The 27,463-nt window shown below is 36.7% G+C and overlaps 1 protein-coding gene across 6 annotated transcripts in view; it reads left to right on the top strand.

The window, feature by feature from the left end:
* ADAMTS20 (ADAM metallopeptidase with thrombospondin type 1 motif 20) overlaps positions 1–27,463 on the top strand; it is a 104,490-nt gene that overhangs the window by 60,912 nt on the left and 16,115 nt on the right. For all 6 annotated transcript variants that reach the window (XR_008574670.1, XR_008574671.1, XM_054809978.1 and 3 more), the window contains 6 exons: positions 187–309; positions 1,528–1,635; positions 2,840–3,004; positions 3,227–3,517; positions 3,855–4,016; positions 5,453–5,629. Coding sequence is in view for 4 of the 6 variants with exons in the window: in XM_054809978.1 (XP_054665953.1) it covers positions 187–309; positions 1,528–1,635; positions 2,840–3,004; positions 3,227–3,517; positions 3,855–4,016; positions 5,453–5,629 (1,026 nt within the window). In the remaining 2 variants the exon portion in view is untranslated. The remainder of the gene's footprint in view (positions 1–186; positions 310–1,527; positions 1,636–2,839; positions 3,005–3,226; positions 3,518–3,854; positions 4,017–5,452; positions 5,630–27,463) is intronic.

Genomic DNA, 27,463 nt, shown 5'->3' with positions numbered 1-27,463 from the left:
CAAAATAGTGGTGTATTATGGACACTGTTTAAACACCATATAGTCTACCATGAAGAAAATTAACACCATCCCAGTAGTCATTCCTATTCATTCTAGGAAGAGTTTTAAAATAGAAAATGTAATTAAAAATTAGATTTGATTATAAACAGTGCTATTTCAAGTGTTTGAAATTATTGACTTTAACAGTGTGCTGTAACGTGTGGACGTGGATACCAGATGCGTGCAGTCAAATGTGTTACTGGGACTTACAGAGTTATTTTGGATGATGACAGCAAATGTAATGCTGCTACTCGTCCTAGAGATAACCAAGTAAGTTAAAAAATACCTTTCAGTTGATTGTACTTTTTAGTTAGAAGCGTATAATTACAAGTGTTGTCTCCTGACTCTCTGAGGGAACTTGCAGGAAACGAGTTCTAAAATGAGAAAAAAATACTGAAATCTGCTTTTTCCTAAAATTCAAATTCAGGCTAGGGAATTAAGTAAAAGAAGACTAATTTGGAGATTAGAGATTTGAAAATTTGCTATATGACCAAAGGGGTCCAAAGGCCTTTGATTATTTGAGGGGGTGGGAGCTCCAACTTGTTGAATATTATAAGGAGATTGCTTGCCTTGATGCTTAATAACAGCACCTAACTGGCTTGGTATTCTCTAAAATTGTGCTTGTATGTAGTTCTTAAAAGAACAACATGGTTACCTGAAGAAAGCTTCATTTTTTGGAATCTTGTCTCCGTTTACTTATTTCATCACTTCCCTTAATTTAAATCTATCATTTTTCAGAAGAAATGTTTTTAATATAGTCAGTGGGTTTACTTTTAACTAAAAGCAATTGGTATCTTAGGTGCTATGTATTAATCTGTTGATCTGGCCACCAGATTGATTCATTGCATTTATATCCAGCTAAGCTGTTAACCACATACCTCTGCGAGGGCACAGTCTGCTTCTTGTCTCAAGAAGAGGAAAAAAAGGATTCTGTGGTCCAGAGTAAACCAGTCACAAGTTACCACTCCACTGATGGCTTCTTATATAAGATTTCAAAATAAAAAAGCCAAGTAATTACCTGCGAAAACACTGGGTTTGGGCATGCTTTGTATTTGGAATTGTGGTATCTATTCGGCTGTTGACTGAAACTGGGCGATTTTGTGTTCTCTGTAGCTGAAGGTATAACGGACAGGACAGCACAGCTACTCTCTTCACTCAGTTCTTTTGTACGGCACGTGGCTGTGAAACAGGACGCAGGAATGTCCATGTCCCTTGTCTCCAGCAAGTTGCCCAACACAGTTCTTTCTCAAAATGCAACTATTATTAGTTATTACTAATACAGTTTTAACATCAAATAAATTTTCTTTGCCTCTCAATTTGAAACAAAACAATTCAATGAAAAGCCTTTGAATAACGCCAGGGAAAAGTTAGAAGATGGTATTTACTTGTTAACTAATGCTGGCTTATTGTAATGGTAGGAACCATTTGCTTTACATTTGGATCTTACAACATGTATATTTTGAAAGCTTTTTTTTCTCACCCTCACAGGAGTGTGAATTACCCTCTTGTCCAGAAAGTACAAAATTATGGACTACATCGCTTCCTCTAGTTCATGTGGGGAAGATGACCCAGTGGAGATATGGATCATGGACCCCAGTATGTAATGTAATGGTGGTCACATCTTGCAGAGCAGTCCTTCATTCCTTTACCCATTTTTCCATAAAGCTCCTATTAATATATTTTTCAGACTGAAATCTGCTTGGGATAAATTTTAAAGGAATTCTAATTTATTTTTTTTTAAGAACCTGTTTCTTAAGGAGGAGATAGACACTCCCAGCAAATTCTGTGTGCTTCAAATCTAGCCAGGGAAAAAAAGGAAGGGGAAAAAAACCAGGATTCTAGGAGCTGGGATTCTGAGCAAAATAGCTTTCATATGATTGAGAGCATGCAAGAAAGTGTGTTTTTAAAATAATTGCTCAGTTTCTGAGTATGGAGAACATCTTTCACTCTAAAATATGATTTAAATATTTTATGTAAATAGCAAGATGAAACAGTTTGGGTCTTTAAAGGTCTAATTTTACATAGTTTGTAAAATAAGCACTATAAAAATGTTTTCTACACAAACTTTGCTTAATGCAAGAGTTTTTGATTTTGATAGTGTTGAAAATTAGTTTTACTTGACAGTGATGTGAAAACTTAAAATTATCGCTAAAAATATGGGTGTGTCTGTTAATCCCTTGAGGTTCTTAACAAAGCATATAACACAATTATATCTTTGCACAACTATTTTAAGTAAATAGCAGTAAAGAGCGCATAGACTGAGACTACTCAGAAACTCTTCACTAGATCCACCTTGAACTTCTTAGCTATAAAAGCATCAGAAGGGGCTCAGTGGAATATGCTAATATAAACTAGAATGGCCAATGGATTGTGAATATCAGTCATATTATGTCAGTTGATGTAAATATTCCATCACTGTGTAATAACTAAAATGTTCTGGAAGTTACTCTCTAATGTTTCTCCTGTTAATAAATAAAAACACAGTTTTGCCTTTGCAACTGTATAATGATTACATGTTATAGTTGAAATGTTACCTGTTCAGATACGCTGAATTGCTTCACAAGAATTAAGGCCATGCAAATCAGTTCCAAGCCAATGGGAATTCTTAAGGCCTAAACCATCCAACAATATTTCACTTTCCTTCCTGAGTGCATGGCTCTGTCAATGTGAGATGGAAATCTGGTTCTCACTGTTTAATTCTAAAGTCAAGCTGATACTAAGATATGTTAGTATTTTAGATGCTTGCATGATCTTGTTTTGGTCTTCTCAAGTGCAATGAGCTTGGATTGTTCTCTGACAGTGCTCTGCATCCTGTGGGAAGGGTGATCGTGCTCGCTATGTGAGTTGTAGAGATGCTCATGGAGGAGTAGCAGATGAATCTTTGTGTGCTCATTTGCCACGGCCAGCTGAAATTTCAAGCTGCTTTAGCCCATGTGGAGAGTGGCAAGTTGGAAATTGGTCCCCTGTAAGTATTAATTGTAATTTTTTTTTTTTAATGTGTCTATTTGGATTATAGACCAAAATGTCTGGTTAGAAATTGTGACTTCATATGCTATACAAGTGTGATTCAAATTGCATCCCTTGTAAAAGCAAAGTATACATTTCTTATTGTCAATATTAAATATAAATGTCTTTGATTATTAATTATCAGTGTTCTGTCACAAATGTTGGGTTAATTTTTGGTCAGTGCACAGTTACGTGTGATAGTGGAATAGTAACAAGACAAGTTATTTGTGTCAACTATCATCAACAAATCAACGAGAATTACTGTGATCCTGAAGGCCGACCTTCCAAAGAACAAGAATGTAACATGCCACCATGTCCACCAGTTTATCATCATATTCCGAAAATACATGACCAGCCAAGCCATTTTCCAGAAATAGGTTACCTTCCAATACACCATCCACAAGATAATATCAACCAGTGGAACCGTCCCTCTGCAGGAGGATATCAATGGAGAACTGGACCCTGGGGAGCAGTAAGAGTTTTCTTTTTAATATATTAATTTTTTGTCTCTCACATGTGTGTTAACATCTCTAGAAATGTTATTACAGTACAGATTTGATCAAAAGAGAAGCACATTCCTTTTAAAAAATGTTGTTGTTGTTATTATGAAGAATATATTCAGTTAAAAATAAAATTTTTCTGTGATCTCAGCTTTAAAATACTTCTACATAGTAGTAGTAATTTTTATTTGCAAATTTCAGTTTTGAAAGTTAACATTAAAAAATGATAATTCTAAGTTGTTTTAACCTACATATTTTGCATTTTTCTGATTATGCAATGGCGATACATATGTTTACATGTTTTGGTAGTGCTCTAGTACTTGTGCAGGTGGATTTCACCATCGAGTTGTAGTATGTCAAGATGAGGAAGGAAGAAGTGCTAGTTATTGTGAGGAGGCAACAAAACCTCCAGAGTCAAGACACTGTGATTCTGGACCCTGCCCACGATGGAACTATGGGAACTGGGGAGAAGTAAGATCTTTTCACTTTCAAAGGGAAATATTATTTACCACATAAGCGTAGAAATAGTAACATAATTATTTGACTGTGAATGGAACTGAATACCATTTCAAACTGTTTATCTAAAGTTCATTCTTTGATCAAATCCAGAACTGTAGTGTGAATATGAGTAGTGTAAATATACATCCAAATGGAGTAAGTATTGTGTGAGGCTAAGGATGTATAACGTAAAATTGAGCGCTGCAGTAGTGTCTTGATTCTTGAGAAATACAAAATTATTATCTGTTACAAAAAGATGAATTATATGCAGAAAACCTCAGTGTAATAGCTAGTCTAAGAAAAAAATGAGCACACAAAGCTATAAAGAAACTTTATTACTTCAAATTTTATAGGTACTGACTAGAATAACTGCAAGTAGTAGTATCTACTCATTTGTAGTTACAAATAAGAAGTATGAAGATAGGATTATGCATCTAAAAGATGTGCCTGAGTTAGAATGCTTTGATGAAACATTGTACGTTATTGCACAAAGAATGGTTTCTCCACGCCATATAATGTCATATCTTGACCATGCATTCTTGCTCAAACACTACAGAAAGAGTTAAAGCTGGTTAGTTTGGCATTCATTCTGATCTAACCTCTTGTGGATTCCTGCCCTCTTTTCTTATTCTTGATACATCAATGGGAAAAGAAGAAAAATTGAGTGACTTTTTTATTTTTTGGGTGTTTTCCCTCATTTTGGCCAGATCTAACCATTTAGTTCTCAAGGCCAGCCTAAATGCCTGTTTTTTCTGTCCATAGCTGCAGACTTGGGATCCAGTTAATGCAGATGCTGCAGTTTTTGTCTAATTGAGAATCCTCTGAATTACAGTAAAAAGCTATAAAGTATTGGAATATGCTCACTTTTGATCAGATTGTTTTTAATAGCTCATTAGAAATGAGAATTAGTATTTTTGTCTGGTATTGAAAAATTACAGGAAAACTGAAAACCAGAAAACACATCCTAAAAGTATTTTACACTTGGTCTGCTTAATTATAGACTATGAGAAAGTGTGCCCGGTGTCTGAGTTTTCTCTTTTCTGGAAGGGAAAATTAGTTTTAGGACCAATTTCTGTCTTTTCCTCCTATCAAAGAGAGATATATGTGCACATTTATTCTCACAAATGGTTACTTCCCCTTGATAGAGTAGATTCTCTGTAACTGAGACTTTTTGTAGAAAATCACTTGATAAACTATAAAAATATAGTTTGGCAAATGTTTTGGTGAGATAATTGTTTTTTCATTATGTGAGATGAGACTGTAAGACCTGATTAATGAATTGACTGTCCAGGGAATATGAAAACAGACATAGTAAATAATAACGTGTACTAATTACTGCTGTATCTTTTTGGTTTAATGGTATGTGATGACTCTCTTAAAAATATTGCATATAAAATTCTTTATTTCAGTGTACTCAAACTTGTGGAGATGGAATAAAGACAAGACTGGTGATTTGTCAGCTTCCTACTGGCCAAATGCTGGGTGATCAAAACTGTGAAATTCTAGACAAGCCACCTAATATGGCACAATGTAACGTGCATTCTTGCCCTGGTGATGTTTCATGGCATCGGGGACCGTGGAAATCGGTACGATAGCATTCACTAATATTTTTTCACTTTCTTGGTCTTTCTGTCACTCTATTTCCCCTTGCCTTTTAAAAATTATATAATTATTTTATTTGATAACAGTGAAATAATAATGCATGTGGAATATAGTCTATGTAGTTTTATTAAGCAATTGTTCCTGTAGTCATTGAATTAAATGGGAAACAGCCATTTACTTCAGTGGGAACAGTATCATGCTCTGTAAAACATCATAGAGAATATTTTGAAGATTATCAGAAATCATCATAGCCAATAGCAATACCTAATAGGTTGTTCTATTTTGAAAGGTTATGATTTGATCTGTGTTTAAATTTAAAATTATATGCTGTAATTTATACTGTAGTATTATCTATATATTTATATTTGTAAAAAAAAAAAAAGCTTTTTAGTGCACAACTTTTTTCTAATACTACATTTAAGTATAAAATAACTCACACACATGTATATTACACTCTGTCATCAAACATTTTACTCCATATTACATGTACATTTGTGTATAAAAGTTTATATTTGTGGTTTTAAAACAGTGACTAATTAAAGCTGTCTATGTATAATTATGTATGTAACTATAATATGTTATTGTCCACATGTCACTGTCTATTAATGTGTAAAAATGCCTACAGTAATAATCACCATTAATCTTTCAAATTGCCACTAGCAGATTATTAACATACTGAAATAATCATAGCAAGCTCTACAACATAGACTACATTATATTTCCCAAGCTGTGAATTTGACAACTATATTTATTATTGTGCTCAATTTTAAGGAGAGTAATAGCAATCAAAGGAGGTTGGATCCAGTTCTGGTTCCATTGAAATCAGTTAAAAACCTGTCATTAACATCCCTGGGAAATGGGCTAGGACAACAGTTCTGTTCCTTTTTTTTTTTTTTTTTTAAGTAAACTTATGTAATTTGGTTCTTGACTTAACATGGAAACATTGTTAAAATATTGTTCAATTTCAACTGTAGGTAATTTATTAGTGTTTATATAATCTATTCTAATTTATTGCAAATAGACTTTAAAATGAAAGTTTGAATTTATAATTTACCACAGTTATCTCTTTCTTCCACTGTGCAAAACAGAGTTTTGGGTTTGTGTTTGACAGACACCAGAGTATCTTTTTTAGCCACTAGCCAAATAATTGGTGGTGACTTGCTAATGCTTAATTAATATATGTACTTCAGGTGCTGAGAAGATGAGCAGGGCATTCAGCACACAGTTGCCTTTGAACTCAATGTTTGTTTTCCTTTTAGATCGAAAGTTATTCACAGCCTGTTCCTTCCCTGAGTGATGCAGTTTGTCCTGCATTAATAGGTTACCTGTAAGCTATTGTAATACATTGTGAATGTTACATATGGCTTAGTTTTACAAAGATTTTCATGTTGGTTTTTATTTCAATTGACATAAAAAGCCATTTTAATCCTTCAAAAACTAAGTTTAGAATAGAATATAGTTATTAGAGTTTGTGGCCTCTGTTTTGTATATGATTGCAGGCTCTATGGTTATTCAGTCATAGTTTTAATTTCATCACACTGTCACATGGTGTGCAGAAACAAATGCAGCAGGTTCAGGAAATAAAAACAGGCTCCCATATTAAAATATGCTGTCACTTTTTAGTAATTTAGCTAGTTTGAACTCTGCCAACACACAAACTTCAGTTAATTTTTGTTGCTGTTTAAACTGAGCAAAATTTACTCATCAAGGACGGCTTTTATGAAAGAGCAGTAAAAGCTTTAGTTACAGAAACCCTGTTGTAGCCTACCACAAATGGCTTTCTTTAGCCTTCACCTATGGGTGGTTGACTAGTGATGTGATAGTTTGGCAATAGATCATGGCTCTGCCTATCTTATGCCTTTCTGGTATACAATATGCTCTAATATAGGGGATTGTTAATGACTGGATACTCTTTGGAGCCTGGGGTCATCAAGCATGTCACATCTACACTTACCCCCTTCTCTATAAGACAGCAAGAACCAGATAAAACACTATATTTTTGAAAAAAATATTGAGTAATATTCATGTGTCTGGGCAGCAGTGCATTACACTTTTATATCTACCAGTGAGATTCCGATGTCAAAACTTAAGTGGAATCTGAAATGTGAGACTTCCCACATGTAGTGTAATTTGCTGTAATAGATTCTGCTGTCTTTCACTTCTGGCATGCATGGCACAAATGTAATACACGGAGAGGGTGAGTAGAAGGAAGGGAATTTCTGAGCAATTGCTTTGCCTGGAACAACAACTTGACCTCCTTGAATATTGGCCCTATCTCTGGTCCAGCCAGTTCAGAAATGGGTATCAAAATTGCTTTAAAACCCTTTTTCGGATTCTGATGTAGCTTTGTCTAAACTAAAAGCTTCGCTCACAGGTTATTCCAGCTTTTACATAACCAGATAGTTTCCTCTTGGATTTTAGATTCCAGCAGAAATAGATTCACAAAATGTCAAATTAGCTAAGACTAATTCAGAATCCTCAGAGTCAAGAACCTGATCCACCATGTAGAAGGGTTGTTCTAGTTTATCAGTTGTCAGTGTCTCTTGTGCTCTCTTCCATACTGGGACATTCCAGTTTCTTCCAGTAGCTATTGGTATGTGTTTGAGGATAGAAGCCTTTTAGCAATATGCCTTGTACGTACATTTTTTTCAGTTTTTGATTCATTTTACACAACGTAATTAAAATAAAACATATCTTGTAAATGCACGATAGGGCAGTTTCAAGGAAGGCTCTGTTTATGATTTGAAGCCAGAATTCTGGTTGATGCTTTCTGCAGCTCAGCAGCTATGGGCTCTTTATAGCATCTGTCTGTGGCTACTGGAGTTGACCATTACAAAGCTTAAAGGCTACGTACTCCTTTCTTGCTGGTTTCTGCAGTTGCCCAAAGGGATGTGAGGCAAGTGAATCTCAAATTCTAAAGGCTCATAGCACTCCAGGACACTTTCTCAGAAATATTATGCATATTCAGAAACTTTGATTCTTTGAATCTTTAAAACTTTAATTCAGTCCAGAATTTTCATAGCATGATATCCAGGCCAGAAAGAGGCTCTGAAGTTTGACAGAGAGGATGGCTAGAAAATGCATCCTTTTGCCTGCAACTTGAATTAATTTGATCTGCAGGTCATTGAGATACTCTGACAATGATCTTTTTAGAATGTAGCTTACATCTTCCACCCTCTTAGTTTTGTGCAGGCTTCTAAGGGAATTTTCTTCAGTAAGAACTGAATCATGCTAATCTTTATCTTTGTTTTTCTTTTCTTTTCTGCCTTTGTATCAAAACCCAAGGGAAGTGGAGTGGGTTTGCGCCTAGTCTGTGCACCTTGAAGGGACTCTGCTGATTTCAAAGAATATCGGTGACAATTCTTACTGTAAATTAGGTTGATAAATATTATACAAAGATTCCTAAATTCAAGTGTTTCAAAATTTGAAACATTTGATTTCAAGATTTCATTGCCTAATTTGCATGTATCTAAGTACACTACCTCTTTTTTATATACAAAAATTACAATACAGATGTATGTATTTTGATATATACATATTAATAATGCATGTATAAGTTAAATAATACTTGAGGTAAATATAGCTACTTATTTTAATGGAGTTACACCACCAGAAAATGTGGCCCATGTATCTTGGATATTTTTTCTTTTAGACTACTCTAGTTTCATTGGAAAAGAGATTGAGGCAATGATCCAAAACTTCATGAAAGAATGAATAAATTACAAGCTAAAATGTGTGGAAACCATATGTCACATTATATAATGTAAAGAAAAATTCCGTAGCATTCTGACAGCTGGCTAAGAGTACTTTGTTCTAGTATAGATTTTTATTGTATCCCTTCTTTCCACAGTGCATTATTGGGTTTTTGTGTTTAGTCCATGCAGTAAGACTTCTGGTTTATTGTATTAATTTTCATCAGAGCGATTCAGGTTTTCTGACCCTAAAACAAGAAGTTGTTTTTTACTTAAAGCATGAAAAGACAGAGTATTACAAATTTGCAAAAATACAAGGTTTTAAAACTGAACCATAATGACTAGATTTGACAATTTTCTGCCAGAAGAGTTGCAGAATAATCAATCTTAATTGAGGTGAGAATGCTGCTTTATTATTTGCAATACTAAGCTTTTTTCCTTTGAACAGCATTTCCCATATCCATATGCTTTAGTTTTCTTTGCAAAACAATCATCTGTTACCTGACAAAAAGTTAGGTGGGAATATAATCAAATAAACAACTGCTAGTTGGATCTACAGTTATGTTTAGCTACAACAAATCTTCAGATATATAGTGCATGTACATGTACATAGTGCATGTACAATCTTGCAAAGCTTTCATGAATAGCACCAATGTAAAGCAGCTATACTAGAGAATAAAATATTAGCGTATAATACACAATAATTTAAACTATCATTTTACTTTTGAATCCAGTAGCTCTAACATATTTATCACTGCAGTAGTTTTCAGGACTAAGGAAGTGGTAAATGCATCGCAGTGGTAGCTGACAGCTTCAGCTGGTCCCCTGAAGACCTTAACTGTAGCAGTAGGTTTCAAGATTTCCCAGCTGTTGGCTGCTTCCTCCCAGGTGAAATGCAGTACCTGGCTCAGAAATAATTTGACACACCATAGCAAGTTAGGACATTTTCAGTGCCAAACCCATCACCTGGTACCTGGGCGAAACGTGTAATGTGAACATGTTTTGTTTTACTCTTCCTTCTGCTGTTCAACCAGTGGTAACTGGTTTACCCATCTAGTATGCTCTTCTTAATGGAGGTTTTTTTATGGTGCCTTCTCTTCAAGGATTGTATTTGACTACTAGTGGAAGCTTCCCTTTTTTATCTCAGTTTCTTCAAAAATTTTTTTGTTATTTATCTCTTGGTTAAATTGCCATATCTTCCCTTCTTGTTTCTTTTTCTATGGCTCCTAGGTTGTTGCTGCACAGTGGAAAACAAGTGTAAGTTTCTCAAAATTGCTGATACATATATGCTTTTACTGTGCTATGTACTTTTCATTTTATATATTTTATTATTTTACGGAGCATGAGGAGGAATTACACTGAAGGAATAAAATAGGCTATTCATATATGGGAACACAATACCTTCCAGCTTCACATAGTTAGGAAAGTTTGTTTGCATTTTTAGATGACAAAAATTTTGACATATTTAGGAGATTTATTTTATTTTTGGTGTCCCCTAGTTTTTCAGTGCTTACCAAAACCCTTGGAGAAACAGGTAGCCAAACAGCAAGCTTCCTTCTTAGGCAGTTGATGGTAACTGTTCTTGGTACCTTGGAAGCTTTCTATTTCATTAAGACTTTCATTCTTGTATGAGTGTGGATAGCAACCTAAATTTTATCAGAGGCATTTTAACCAGGTGTGTCACAACTTGAAATACGTGTTTGCTTCTCATCCTTTCTTGTTCCTTTAGAAGGAATACATAGCTGGATTACTGAATACAGATTGTAACTAAGTGTTACCTAAAGGCTGTTGCAGTAGTCTATTATCAGTAAATCTTGACGGCTCATTTGAAACCAGGTAACTTACTGTGTGCATGTCTTATCTGAGCAGATGCAGCACAGGAAGCTGCTGTAACTTGAAGGTATCGAGTGTTGCCACAGAAGCAAAGAGTTACGCCTTTGCTCTGTACTGTCCTCAGTTTTACCTCAGACAGTTTTTTCAAGGTGTTCTAGTTTCCTCATCTGAACAGTTTCACATATAGTCAGTGTACAGCTTTGTTGCCAAGCACTGCCACTTATGGTTCAGAGCATCGCAAAGTTAAGGTTCATCATGAGGTTTTTTCTGTTTGATTTTCTTGAAAACATCTACATTTGGAATGTTATTTGAATGCTAATGGGAGAGGATTTATATTCTCTAGTGTGAGTTAATTGTAGTGCAGTCATTAGCACTTTGTTTTCTTACATTTGTTTTCTTAGCATGTTAGACTTCATGCTCTCTTACTTCACATTTATATTGTGAATTGAGATATGATACATCCAGTTCTTTTCAAAGTTAAGACTTAGGAAGAGTTTGTCCTAAAATATTACCATATACCAGATGTGAAGTCAGATAATAACTGTAGAATTCTCTTCTTAATTGCTTTAAAGTATTTAAAAATACTTTCTGTAATTAAAGGAACCTTAAATTAAAAGTGGACAGACACAACTTTCCCAGGAGTAGTACTTGTGCAGAGTGCTTTTACACTATTCTAAAACTATTAAAAGAACAAAACACTGACAACAAACTAGTCATGTCAATTGTACATTGTTGTTAGGCAAGAAACTGAACAGCACAGACAAGTGTTTCACTAACTGTTCAAATTATATTAAAAAAGAAGTCCCACAAAACTACAGTTTAAAAATGTTATTTTTTCTGAGTTCTTTGGGAACAATCTATATCTATTTGTGCTTGAGATGTCTTTATGGTCAGTGATACAGGCAAGATTTGACCCTTGTAGAAGATAATTATATTTGGTTTGTCTGAAATGTTGATAAAATAAAGATTTATTTTTTTTCCTTTTCCTCATTCTTAGGATTTTTATGTAATTTCCTAAGTATCACTTGCGATTTCAGAGAAAATAGGCATAAAAAGAGTGGATCAGCTCATCTTCAAGTGTCAGAAATATCTTAATGCTATTACTTACTGCCCTTCAGACACTTAATGTGATATTCTTTAAAGTAACTGTTTTTCTACTTCTTCAGTTTTCTTTTTAGCTGCTCCAGAATAATTTCAATGCAATTCTGTCTTTGCACTAGTGGAAGAAATCTATTATTACTTTTAATGAATATAAATTTGTTTTTTAAGAATTGACATCCCAGTCCCCTTCCAGTGTTGTTACTGCCAGGCATCGCATTGACTTCTGCAGGAGCAGAAGTGGCCCAAACTTGCAAAAGTAAAATATTTATTTGTTTTCATTTTAATGCAAAAAATCTTGCTATGTATAAGTGCCTTCATTCACTTTTTCTAATGTGTAAAAAGTATTTATATCTTTAAAGATAATCTTTTATATTAAAAGGGAATTCAGGATCAGTGAACTTGGTTTTCAAAACCAGCTTCAGCCTTTTACCTCTACTTCTGCTGCTGCCTAATGTCGAACTTCAGAATACCTCATTACCAATACAGCACATTTATTTAATATCCCACTGGCTGAAATCTTAATGTTAGCATATGCTATTCATTTTTGAAAACTTTGGAAATGGGAGGGGTACCTTTACAGAGATAACTGATAACATATGTCACTACCCAAATAATGTCATAAAACAGACTTGGGATAGTGGATTTCATTTAGGGTAGTTCTGATAAAAATGAAAGAAAATACTTGTTTCCAAAATTCAAAATGAAATATCTGTGTACTGTTCATCAAGATTAGAGGAAATTTCTCCATTTTGGTGCTATGTTGCCTGTATAGCTTGAAATAATAAATAAGTTATAATGTATGTGTGATAATTTAATTTAATGACTGTGACTTGTGTCTGTGAAATACAGTTGCATTTTAACCCTTCTTTTTTATGCATGTTGTGTGGCTTTGTGTTTATATTTAATGTCTCCTTTATTAAGGAATGCTAATGTTTAAAGTCCTTAAAAAATAAAAAAAAAGGGAGGGGAACTAACCAGTTTTGCTGAAAGCGAGTTTTTTTACTATTCGGTAATCTTTGCGTTGCAATGAATTTCATATGATATTTTAGTGCCATTGTTTTCATGGGGGAAGCTCTTGAACAGAAAAAAATAGGTAAAAATTGGTACTGATAAAAGCAGATATTTATGCCATTGGACAACTGGATTGGAATAGGTAGTTGGCACATGATCTTTGATGGTAAAGCTTAAAGATAGTAGCTGTTGAACCTCTTGCTGGAGCTATAATTTTATGGCCCAGTCCTGCTCCCACTTAGTCAGTAACAAAAGACAAAAAGCTGAGGATCATAACATAATGCTCAACTCTTAATCTCAATGATATGACATAATTTTTTACATTCCTAGAATGCTTTTGCGTGAGGAGGTTTGCAGAACTTTCAGACCCTCCATTTAGAAAGAGGACAAGTAAGAGGGGAACATAGTCAAAGTAAAAAAAAAACCAACCCAGAATATCATGGAAGGGGAAAAAAAGGAGGTGTTCCTTAATACTATTCCTAAATATGTGTAGCCATTTAATGAAAATGAAAGGAATATGAAGCTACTGATGTATTTATTTCTTTTTTGCAGAGTTAGAACTTTCAGAAAAGCTGAAGGGTTCTGGGTGGTCAGATCCATGTGAAAATCGTTCTGAGCTGCCTGTATATGTGTGGCAGTTTTGAGAACCCCAATCAAAACTCATAAATACCGGTTCAAAGTGGTTTTGAGACCCAAATTTTAAAGTTATTAAACATATATTAAAGTGTTACCATTTCCTAACATTTATGAAGGTTAATATACACATATTTTGGTTACCTGGCATGGGTTAGGAAATGAAAAAAATGGTCCGTAGTTCTCTATTTTGGGAGTTCCTAGTCCTTCCTTTGAAAACTGGTAATTCTGGGAGACTGGCGACTCCCCTAAGATGGGCCGCTGTATTGAGTGGTGTATGTTCTGGCATGCATCTCCGTAGGGCCCTTTCACTTCAGTTCTCTTCAGTGAGAGCAGGATCGGGCACTTAGATTTCCTGCTGAATCAGTCCTTCAGAAGCTTGCATGCATGCTCACATTTATGCACGTGACTGTAATGTGGGAAAGACTGATCTGTAAGTAAAGTGAAAATATACAGGAGGAGTGGCTTAGGTGGAAATCAAACTGGAATTCAACATGTGAAGGTAGGTAAAATGTCTTATTTCTTATTATCTAAAATATAAACATATTTTTGTGCCCAATTAATTTTAAAATATTTTCTTTTGTTATTTTTCTTAATTCTTTAGCTGATACTTAGTTAAGTGCCATAGGAAGAGTTGTGTTTTTGTATGCTTCTGAAAACTTGGGAAAATTGCTGACAATACTGTATCACTCCAGTATATATATTGCTTTGTATTTGCAGTTTTCTTTAAAGTTCAAATATAAAACCTTAGTTTTTAATCAAATGAAAAAAGTGAATTGATACTTTTTGTTAGAGCTGACAGACACACAGAGCTCATATGTTTGTTATTCCTTTAATTTCTGAGCTACTGTTTTGCTGCTGCTCACATGATTCAAAATGATAAATCAGAGATTGCAGTTGCTGGGATCTAGTGTTTCTTCTGGTCATGTTCAGGTTTTTGCAAACTCAGGTAAAATTAATTGGTCTGCCATTGTAAGACTGTATTATCTCTAACTACTTTTGTAACTGGTTAATTGAAAGGACACTATGAAGATAAAAAAGAAGAATTCATAACATGAAGTTTTAAATTGTGAAAAGTATATAAACGAATTATTTTTTCTGTGCAACCCCTTTGATTGTGCAAAGGGCAGCTACATAGTTTCCACACCAGAGATCCTCTATCATGTTAAAAATGTGGTCCAACTTTTATTGTGAAGAACTATAAATAAAATGTCACTCTCAAGGGGTGAACATTACTTTTCAGTGAGAATGCAGATTATGTCATTCCCATGCACTTGTTCAGTTTTCCCAAGCTTCACAAGAGGGGAGACTGTCCTCCTTGTGAGGTGTGTGTTAAACTGGGTCCTGTTGGTTAAAGCAACAACTGATTCACTTTGGGTTGCTGGTTGCTTTTTGTGGAGGTTTGTGAGCCCAGCTGCTGGCTGGACACAGGTACATCTGTTGTTCTCCATTTGGAAAATGTATCCAGAAATCTATCTGTTTATTTGAAATAGAAAAAAACCTGCATATCTTTTGCTCACACTGGATTTCCCTGAGGTGTCCTATCTCCATTTCTGCCGCCCTTCTTTCTTGATGCTTGCGCTTTACTCACTGTTTGTCTCCAGTGCTGCTGCCTTCGTGTAATTGCTTAAAGGTATTACTAGTGTTACATCGCTGTGGAATAAAGAGAGATGAGACTTGCTGAAGTCTGGCCAAGTCAGCAATTTGACATCTGCAATGGTGTAATGGTAAAAGTGCCTATACCAAATGCTTTCTAGGAAGAACAGGATTGCTATTCAGTCTTACAAATCTGAAACAAATTTCTACTAGTAGATTAAGATTTTCAGAAAGTCCTAGTAAGGGTCTAACTCTATTCCTGTTTGCCACTCATTTCAGAAGGAGAGGTAAGGCAGAATTGTCTGTTGTTTTTTTGTTTGGGCTTTTTTTGTTTGTTTTGGGGTTTTTGTTTGGTTTTGTTTTGTTTAATTTACTACTGTTCCTGTATTTTTAATTGTAATTTGCCTCAGCCATCTGTCTGTAGTATATATAATTCGTCTGAAAGATGATAAGAATTAGCTACATTTACCAGATATATTGTTGCAGGAATGCTGACTGAGGAATGTAGTTTATCCGTTCCCTCCCTCCCAGCAATTAATAATCTGATCAAACTTCTCATTGTTTTAATATATACTGTAATTAATTGTAGTGATAATGTTGCTTGAATGAAGGCCGATGGTGAAGTTCTTAACAGAGGTACATGCAGACCCTTCAGTGACACTTAAGACCAAATGGCTGCTGAAAGGAGTCAGAAATACCTATTGTTTTTCTGATTCTTAGGTGGTACCCAGATCCAATGGATTCAAATCAAGAGCAAGTAAGGCAGGAAGAGTAACTATACAATTCAATTTTCACTGTAATTGAGAGATGAAGTGGAACCTGTAAAGGAAGTGTTAAATGAGATACTAAATGTGATATGTCAGTAGTGTTGAAGGAGCACATGTTAATTGTCAAATCATGAAATTGTGATTATTATTTTTAAATTTTCAAAAGTATCAAGCAGACATTAACAGAAACACAAAATATCTTCAGTTAGCACAAGGCTTGGGTTTGCATTTCACTGATGCTGTGATGTAGCAGTGTTAGCATGCCTGGCGCTGGTAGATGGTTCTCTTGTTGGTTACTGTTGTGTCTAATAGTGAGCTCTTCTTCCAGGGAAGCTGAAATCTGAAAGTAAGTAATATCTGGGGGACAGGTCATGAGTCTGATTTTGGACTTTGACTCAATTATTCATGTTTGAGACCAATAAAGTATGATATTAATTTTCTGTGAAGAATTTCCATCTTTTTCTAGCCTTTATTTTTGCCACTGTTCGGTTCACCTTGTTTTATTTTCCTCCTCTTCCACTGTGCCACACAAACGTCTGTCAACACCCACACTAATTTCTCCATAATCCCTGTGAAGTGGCTTTGCCACTACATGGAATATAACATAATTGTTCTCTGATGCCTTGGATTGTACTCTTAGGGAAAATGGGAAGATGGTAGTTTCCTCCCTGTATGCCATGTTGACTAATTCTTGTCCAAAATTTGAGTCAAATTTGGTTCCTTGTAATGAAACTTGGACTTAAATATTGCTTGGGCCCAGATTTTCCTTTCTGAATTACGTGATTAGTATTTTTTAGGCTTTACAGTGAACTTTTATGAGAGGATTTTTTTAATTATTATTTATGAGTTTTCAGCCCCCTCCCCCCCCAAAGCTTGAGATTTTTACCTAGCATCAGGAATTTTCACTTTGTAGCAGCAGAGCACTGGAGTCATCTCCCAACAACTTAGACAATACTTCTCTTTTGAAAAGAAAAGGATAGAACTTTGTCTAGAAGCAAAATCCCCGCCTCCTTTGTAAATGAATTTATTTCTTAAAGTGAAGAGTGATAAGAGTTTTAAATTTTTAGAAAAAAAATGCAGGAAGAATAGTTATATCATATGTAAAGTATGATCGGTCATTTACAGAAAATAGTTTCTGAAAGTTTCTTTAATGAGGACACCTGAAGTAGCACCTGTGAAATGCAGTTCTTTGGGCACTGAATTATTATTTGAGCATGCCCTTGAAAAGGACATGGGTACAACTGAATATCCACCAAGATACAGGTAGTGTGAAAGCAAATCCTACAATTTCTAAAATAATGTTGCAGCTGTTTTGGCAGTTCTGTTCTTGTGTTTTGTAGTAGCTAAAAGTTTGTTTGAAGATTTCATTGTGCTGTGTAGGTAAAACAAAGAGAAGGTTGCGGACCGGAAAAGCTTACAGTCTTGTTATGAGATGTATGTAGACAGGTTGGGAATACACAGCGCAGTGAAGCCTGGCTGAGTATCACGGTAGGTGGGGAGCTGGGCATGGTAACAGCCTGGTTTTCACATGCTCTGGTATCAAAAAGGATGCCAGGCTTTAGGCAGTGATGAGCAGAATGGTGGCGTTCATCATGAGGGGAAAGATATGACGGGGCTTTCAAAGGAGGACTTGGTCATCTGTTTTAGTTGTGCTAAGCTTGAGGTAATGGATAGTGCTTTGAGATGTCAGAGACATAGGCCAAATTAAAAGACTTACTCACAAATCTAACTAGAATGAATAAATTAAATTCTGTGGATGATCATTAAGTGGAATTTCAAGAGTTCTGGTTTTGATTTTTCCAACAGCTGCAAAGAGTATGGTTGTTCATCTGCCATCCAGGCAGATTGCTCTTTTGCTGAGAAGTCTCACTTACTAAGGCTGCTGCCAGCTGCACAGGACAAAAAAAATTCAGACCATGTGGTAGCAACTTTAAATACTGTCTAAAATTCCTCTGTAGCCTCATCAGTAGAGTTTGACTCCTGCAGACATGAAATCAACTTACCTTCAAGATCTCTCCTGATGGTTCTGACTTTAATATAATGGAAGGGTTTGTTTGGGTTTTTTTAACCAGGATGTCTTTATTTTTAAGAGGAATACATTAACACTTTCCTAGTAGATTCCATATATATACACTGTCATAGCAGTTTTACCTTCCTGTTATCCACATCAATTCTAAAATGCCTGTAATCCTCTTTATTCCTTCTTCATTCCTACTTTTTCTACATATGTATGCATGTGTATGTAGTTTCTCATTTATGTCCACCTATTAAATAGATAAGCTTCAGCATGCTTGGAAAATAGTTATTCAGGAGTTCTCTGTTATCCTTCAGATGAAAGTTGAAACAAACTTCTTATCTTAAAAAGAATCCAATGAAGGCCGCCTTTTTATGGAGCACGCAGTAGTCAGTCTTGTTAGAAGAGGCATGGCTGTGGACAGTGGACAGGTTAGATGACCTCATGAGTTGCTAGAGTCTCTCACTGTTCTCAGCTGCCGCATGCAGACTGCTGTTAGCTCATGCTGCAGCGCACTCCAGAGTCTCCTACACCCACACTGGGATCGGTTTGGAGAGCGCTGGTGTTCACATCCATGATACATACCTGGAAGCCCTGGAAACCAGCATATGGATGGTGGAAACTTGGTGTGTGCCTGCTTCTCACCCTGTTATACAGCCAGGGTATGTAGCCAAACCAAAAATGTGGAAGTGCTTCTTGGGCTGACCTTAGAGAAAATTATTACTGCTGCCTCCTGTTCCTGAGAGGAGTGAAGTTAAGAAATTCCAATATTAGATGGTGATACGGGCTGCAGATGACGATACTTGGAGCAAATTGTTCTCTGGTTTTCATGCCATGAGAGCAGTAGGTAATTGCAGTTACTTGGCATGAGGGCCATCCTTCCTGAACTTCTGTGCTGAAGAGAATGGCTTCTGAAAGGCAAATTTGTAAATTTCCCTCATGAAAAATAATGAGGGAATGACCTTTAACACTTCTTTACAAAAACCTATCATGTATTCTACTCCAAATTTACCAAATTTTTATTTTAGTAATTGAGGTGAAATTATTGGGGCGGAAAAATGGTCTTCAAATCAAAAATTTTGAAGTAATGCTGTAAATAAGTTTAAGTCGGTACTTTTACTTGAAAGATATCAGAATACAGAAGAAGTGTTCTCATAAGTACTGTAATTTTGATGATATATGTATAAAAATTTTAGCAAATGTTACTTTCTGGATGAAGTTTAGCTCAATGTTAACTAGAAAAACGTGATTGTTATCTGGAGAATGTAGCTATAAATAACTCAGGTGTTAAGTATTGCAATTGAAATACTAGGATAATTTTGGAGGACCCAGTCACAGAGGAAGGAGAACGGCTTTCTTCATGTGTTAGAATAATGAGGCTTTAAGACTCTTGAGCCTACCTACATGTCTACTCATAAAAATATCCCTACAAGTCATGGGAGTATTGTTGCTTGTATTGGATGGAGAAGAATTTGGGGATAAAATTTAATTTCAGCGGCTGTAATAAATTTTCTCAATAATTTAGGTGAGGGAAGGTGGTTGTGGAATCATGGGCCATCCAGGCTTAGCAAGGAATCAGAAAGGACTTCAGGCAGCTCTAACAAGTTCATGGAGGATTCGGTCTTGGACAGCTAATCTAAATTTGTATTTTTATAGGTGGTAGTAGTTGCAACAGCTAAAAATTGGGGCTTTTATCATGACATAGAACTGGCAACTGGACTGTGAAGTCTCACTGTAGCGCTTGAACAGAAGAACATCCATATTCTTGACTTCTCTCTGCCTAAAGCCTGGGAAAGAACAGTTAAACATCACGATTACCTGTTTGGTTTAGAGAGATGTGATTGGAGCGTGCATTGCTGGGTTATCTACACCTAGTTTGGTTTTCAGATGTGCTACAGTACCTCATGGAATGCTTTGCAAATGGTTTTGACAAGTCCAGCAGTAGGAACATGGAGATTTACCCTGTGTCACTGACCTCGGGGGACCATCTGCCAGTGCCATGGGAGCCAAAGATGTGCTGTGGACTGAACTTTGCAAAGTTTTTGGGGGGATGATGCTTGTGTTGCATCTTACGGAAACATGGGGGGTGCCAGTTTCTCACTTTTCACATTTTGATACGCAAGAGTCAATCAGATTCAAGGGGTGCTGTATTGCCTCATGCACAGGCAACAGACAGGGAGGAATTTGCAGTAACTGCAGAGGCTATTTGGAGTGTTCTACAAGTAGACATCGCTCATTCATCAGCTTGAGAGAAAGGGACCTGTTGGAACTCATTGGGCTCAGCTGGCTGTGCATTTGGTCATTAGAAATATAGTCTTGTTTGATTTTTAAAAAAATATATTACTGAGCTTAGAGATCCAGTCAAATTGTGTGGTAGGAATGGCATCCTGGTAGTGTTTGGATCAGAGGGCTGCATTGCAGTCCTAGTGGGAATACGGTTCACGCTTACAGGAGGAAAGTGTGTTTATTATTAATTTACATCAAAGATCCCGTGACGTTTGCAGTATGATTGCAAGTGTTACTGCAGAAAGTAGTTTTTGCTCTAGATCTTCTCCTCCAAATGGCATCTAGAACTCTGCAAAGTGGGAAGACCACAAAGAGCTTGAACAAAGAATACTAATACTGGGTATACACTTTGTTGTGGCATATTTGAACTCTGGTGCTTTAGTTGATACACAGCATGCAGTCTTGGATACCTCCTTGTAAAAAGCATGCAGGCAGTTGGAGTGTTCAGAGGACAGCCACATGAATGTAAGAGACTTGGACAAAGTGACAAGTGAGGAAAGGCTGGGGGAACTGTGCATTTTTAAGATCAAATCAATAGAAAGATGAGGTATTCATCCAACACATAATCAGTGGTTATAAAGAGGTGAGTGTTCCTGAGTCTGCTAAGGGTAGAATGAGAAGTGTATCCATCTTCTTTAACAGTAAGAGAGACTGTCATTAAATCATACTTTTTAGACTATAAGGATGGTTATACAGTGAAAAAATGCATGCAAGGGAGGCTGTAGCATCCCTGTCATTGAAGACAAGACTGATAAACAGCTGTCAGGAATGGCCCAGCTGATCCAAACTCTGAGCAGTATGATGGATTGGATGAAGTCTTTGAGTCCCTCTTAGCCTAGCCTTCCTCCCTTCCATGGCTATAGCTGCAAAAGTGCATTGAGAAATGTGGCAAAGCAGACTTACAGACTGCAGCTGCAAGGAGGATTTAATCAAATCAAGATATTTTCTGAACACCAGAGGAATGTGATATAACACTGAACTTTTGAAATGAAGCTATACTCAATGAAGTGACTTAAAAATATCTTCAGTGTAACTTCTGTAGTTAACATAGGTGTAACTGAGATGTAACAGTAAATTGTTCACATACCTCTTGGTGTTCAATCCACTCTCTCAGGAGTTTTGGAATGTTTGGTCTTTTGTAACCACGGTCCTTTCTGAATGCTTGAGCTAATGGCACAAGAGTTTGTACTTGTTTTAGTGAAGAATCACTGACTCTGAATTAGAGAATTCAGTAGGACCAAATTACAGAGTCTGTGTTGCTTCTTGACAGTAGTCTACATACTTAAAGAAAGAACAACTTTTTGAATATTACTGGAAGTGTTGAAGGCCAGATTGGATGGGGCTTTGGGCAACCTGGTCTAGTGGAGGGTGTCCCTGCCCATGGCAGGGGGTTGGAACTAGATGATCTTTGAGGTCCCTTCCAACCCAAACCGTTCTATGATTCTGTGAATACTCTTAGCTGACAAATGCCTATTTTGTGCTAAAGCATTGCAAGGACCCCTGGGGAGATGCAGCTAACGGGGGAGGCAGGCACAAGAAGACCGAGTTCTAATATGGCAAATGAAAAGTTGAAATAAGTCTCAACTAGGTGATGCTCAAAGTAATGTTTTACTAGTGTCTTGTGTACTAGTAGTCCCAGTCTACTTCTAGCATAGTCTTAGAAGAGCCCAAACAGACTTTTGGGCCAATCAGAGATCATCAAAATGCAGTTGGTCAGACAACTCAAGCAACTACTGTGTATAACCCTGTGGATTTGTAATTATTCTGATCCATTATATAAAATTGTCCTTTTTTTTTTTTTTTTAAACTGGACAGCAAGATCAGTCACAGAAGTGCCCGACCAAAAAAAAAAAAAAAACCCCCCCAAAAAACCCAAAACAAACCACAGGAAGAAAATACCTTTTAACATTTGTAATATGTTTTATCCTTTCTCAGTGCTACTGTTGTGGTTTAAGCCCAGCTGGCAACTAAGCCCTGTGCGGCCACTCACTCACTGCCCCCCAGTGGAAAGGGGGAGAGAATCAGAAGCATAAAAGTGAGAAAACTCGTGGGTTAAGATAAAGACAGTTCAATAGGTAAAGCAAAAGCCACATGCACAAGCAAGGCAAAACAAGGAATTCATTCACCACTTCCCATGGGCAGGCAGGTGTTCAGCCATCTCCAGGAAAGCAGGGCTCCATCACGCGTAACAGTTACCTGGGAAGACAAACATCATCATTCCGAACATCCCCCCCCCTTCCTCCTTCTTCCCCCAGCGGTATTATGTCATCTACGGTACGTAATACCCCTTTGTTCGGTTGGGGTCAGCTGTCCCGGCTGTGTCCCCTCCCAACTCCTCGTGCACCCCCAGCCTCCTCGCTGGTGGGGTGGGGTGAGAAGCAGAAAAGGCCTTGGCTCTGTGTCAGCACTGTTCAAAAATAAATATCCCTGTGTTGTCAACACCATTTTGGTCACAGATCCAAAACCCTGCGCCATACTAGCTCCTATGAAGAAAAGTAAATCTATCCCAGCCCAGACCAGTACAGTTACAGTACCACTTCATTTATATTTTAAATCCCTTTACAGCCAATATAAATACAAGGAGAAATGGCTATATGCTTGGCATTTACTGGTCTGTTTTTCAGTGTTCAGAAGCCCACTGAGCTACCAGTGAAGCTACACAAAATGCTCCCTTGAAAGAAAATTTAGAACAAAATCCACCAAATAATCCAAAGTCAACTTTTCAATGAAATAACAACAATAGCAAAAGAATCAGAAAGCTTTTAGTGAAACTCTGCATGTCAGCTGCAGAAAGAGCCTTAATTTGGTAGGAACTGGTGATGGCATGCCTGTCCGAGAGTCTGTCTGTGCCACAGAGAGCACCAGGAGTTCTGTCAGGCTGATCCTCACAGCACTTTATTACTATGAAAAAAACCAAACAGATGAATCCTAGTTACCAGCGTTATGGAATGACTTTGAACAATAGTAATCGAGTCCAGCTTTTTACTGTAGTTTTATGTTTTAAAAAGAACCTGACATATGGGAAATATTACTTTAGCCAATGTTGAGACGAGTGCTAGAATTTCTGTGTAAAATGGTTACAGGATGGGGTTTTTTCAACTTTTTAAAGAAATGTTCACTTTTCTTTTGAGATTTAACGTTCTTCTAGAATTTTTTTTTCCTACGTATGCAATCTGCAGAAAATGTATGGAAAATGTACTCTCCATAAACCTCCAATTCTGTGGAATGTCACAGAAGTGAAGCCACATTATAGACATGTTGAGCCATAAGGACTACGTTCTTCTTAACCACGTTGAAGTTTGAATGGAAGGAGGTCAAGCAGCAAGAGAGTTAAGTGCAGTTGTACTTTCCCCAGTCAGGAGAGTTAAGCCTTGGGAAGATGACTACCAGAGCATCTCACAGAACAGAGTGGGCACCAAGCGGTGAGAGAGAGGACCATAATCCACAGACAGCATGTAGTAACGTGTTAGGAGCTCCAAGAAGGAACACAGGCTTATGAAGGGCAAAATTCAGCCTTGTTAAAAAAAAAAAAAAAAAAAAAAAAAAAACAAAAAAACACTGTAGGCTAGATGCTCTGAAAGGACATGAGTGGGTTCCAGAGCACAGAACAAGCCTTGCTCCTGTACAGGTGAGAATTTGACTGTTCTGAATGATGATACACAGCTGAAAGGCAGCTAGTCAGGCAAGTGTCTTGGGTCAGTGTGGACAATATGCAGCTCTCCAAGGAAAACACTGATGGTGGATGTGGAGCTCAATGCAAGACACCTCCCTGTAAGTTGTATTTAGATGCCTTTAGCCACTTGTGAGTCCCACTCTTCTATGGAACCTGTATTTTTCATTCAAAGCAGGAGCTATGCTCTGCCCTTACAGAAAAGTTAAAAGAGGCATCCCCACTTTATATTGATTAAAGCTTTGGCATCAGCATTTGAGACCTGGTTTCCTTTCTTCGGTATTCATTCTCTGTGCTGGAGGACAGGCAACCTTTACCTACTTGTCAGGAGTCTCCAATGAGAAGCTGTATTGGACAGGAGTAGTCTTCATTTCTCTTGCTCAAGGTGGGTCACTATCCAGTAAAGAACACAGCTGAGCCTGCCTGCCGCTGATGCTGAGGTATTCTGGGAGGAAACAGTCCCGTTAAGAACTATCTTCATATATTATCTAAGGAATAAAGCCAGAATATGTCCAATTTCAGGAGAATACCTACAGAATAATACACCCTCTTGAACTTTCCATTGATCATCTTGGATCATCTATGCCCAGGCTGAGTGCATTAGCTTTTTCAGGTGTTAAGGAAAAAAAAAAATTAGGTGTGTTTCTTTCTCTTTGGTTGCACTAAATATCATCTATCACTGTGTTTTGTATTGTGCCTCGTTCCCCTGCTGTGCACTCAGCGTACTTTCACAGCAATTGCTTTCTTTTTTTAACTCATTAATAAAAACAGAGAAAAACCCATTTTCGGGATGCTGGTCATCCTTACAGGCATGTAAAGCTCTGATGAGCTGGTCAGCCTGTTAAAGATTGTGCATGTTTGTAGATTTAGACTGTTCAGCACCAAAGGAACTGTTAAAGGTCTTTGTGGCTCAGGGCAGCCTGGGTGCTTCTGTAGCTGATACGTGTGTAAGAATTTAAGAATGACAATCCTGGAATTAGTTGCCTAACTTTTATCAGGATCCCATTGAAATTGTAAAGGGTCTGATCTGTACAGATACTTGGGATTCTCTTCCTCACACTGATGAGGTTGGTGGGAGATGGTCACTGCAGCAGAAGAAAGAACCTGCCCTGTGGAGCCGTGCTGAAGCGGGCAGGAGCTGCTCCATGAAATTCCAGGACACACAGCACCCCAAAGCTGCTTGGAGACACTTCTTAGTCTGGTGATTTACTTGTTTTAAAATTTGGGCAATCGTATTTAAGCAGAGGTTTACAGCACCAACAAAACAACGAAAAACCCCTCAACAACTTCAAAAGCTCTTAAGTCGAAGCCCATAATGTTAGGACACTAATGGATTACCTCGTGCACAATTCAGTTTCTTTTTCAGTGTAACATGTATTCAACAGGAGGTTTGTATACATGGAAACACAGGATCAGATCTGTAACTCGATGAATATGTGAAAGAAAATATTTGTAAAATAATTGAAAATAATATCTCCCTACAGATTTTAAGTATCTTTCATTTGTGTTTCTGCATTTAACATTAAGATAACAATAGGTTTCAGCTAGCTCGAGTCATGAAAGCTAAACAGTATTTGAGTGAAAGAAAGTTTTAAGTAGTATTGGAAATAACCATTCATAAAGCTTCTGTTATTCTTAACATCCAAACTGGTATTTTCCTTTCTGAACTCAGCTTCCCATCTAATATGACTGAAAACAAATGTGGATTATCTTAATTCCTGTATAATTGTACTCTAATTATAAATTTCAGTACAACATCTTTATGAAAGAGAATCTCTTTATACAGGCATTGCTCTGTAACTACTAAAAATATCTTATAATAGGCTAACCTAACACACAAATCTTCAATTGCTTTCTTTAGAAGAAATTATAAAGATTAAATTAAGCCATTTAAATATAAAAGAGATGTAGCTCAGTTGAGTTTGGACCAATGAAAAGGAGAAAACCCACAAACCACACACCAAAAAAAACCCCCAAAGCAAAAAACAAACCACCCCAACAACAAAAAGCCCACCCCGAAACCAAAAATAAAACCAACCCCCCCCACCCCAAGCCAGACCCAATTCTAACCTGTATAGAAGTAAACATGTAATGTTCTGTCTAGTGGGTAGAGATATTATCAGAAGATCTTTAGAAGACTGAGACACAAGGTAAAAGATTTCTTTGCATATTCTATTGCTATTAGCAGCCATTAGCTCTGTACAATAAATCCCATTTTTGTTGAATTAAAGGTACCTGCACAGGTTGTATAGACAAATATGTATAAATATATTGAAAAGCGTTGTCTTAATAAATTATTTCATGGGCAATGAGGAGTTGAAGAGTGAGATCATTCCGTGCTGTGGTAGCCTCACCTGCTGAGGTGGAGACTGCTTAGGACACCTCCCGTGGTTGCAGTTCTGGCTGGACCACCATCCCCACGAGGGCTGGCAGGGCTCCGCCTGGGAGCCCTCTGGACCGTAAGTTATGTTTCACAGGTGAAAGGCGCTGAGGAAAGAGGGACATGTGGGGTTTTCCTCACACATCACAGGAGGAGGTTAAGTAATTCTGTGCTGCACCTCACTTGTGTACTACTGAAGAAAAAAAAGGAAGAATCTTCAGAGTTTAGGCATCCTTTATGTCTACGTTTTGTGATTGAATCTCCTGAAAAAAAGCTTTATGGGAGAGTAGAATCAATTATCAAGATAATATCAGTATTTTAGTTTTCATGCATACATGTTATCTTGCCTGCTTTGATAATTAAATCCACTGAGTCCAGAGCTGAGTTTTCTGAAAGGGTTTTATAATGATATGGTTTGCAGAGTTTTAAATTTTCTGACCTACATTACTCAGAGATAAAAGGTTTGGGTGGGTTTTTTTCTTTTTTTTCATCTTCCTATCTTAAAGTAGTTTCTAAGTTAGTGAAACATAAATTGTAAACCTACAAGAACAGTATTTTAAAATGATAAATTGAAAGGTTTTGCTGAGAGTGCAAAATGATTGAATTGAGAACTAAGCATTTTTATTTACTGGAATTGTGTAGCAGACATGTAAAAGGCAAGTTGCGGCCAAACCAGTACTCTTATCTTTTTGCAAATATAATTACAGTTGCATAAGAGAAACATGCTATCCATTGTATTGTGTGATAAATCAAACGTATTGCTTTATTCTGCAAAGATTTAATTTTAAACACGTTGGCAGCTTCAATTAAACCTTTAAGATTACAGATATAAATG

Source organism: Grus americana, chromosome 1 (assembly GCF_028858705.1).
Source record: "Grus americana isolate bGruAme1 chromosome 1, bGruAme1.mat, whole genome shotgun sequence".
Lineage (NCBI taxonomy): Eukaryota > Metazoa > Chordata > Aves > Gruiformes > Gruidae > Grus > Grus americana.
This window is presented reverse-complemented; position numbering and strand designations above follow the sequence as displayed.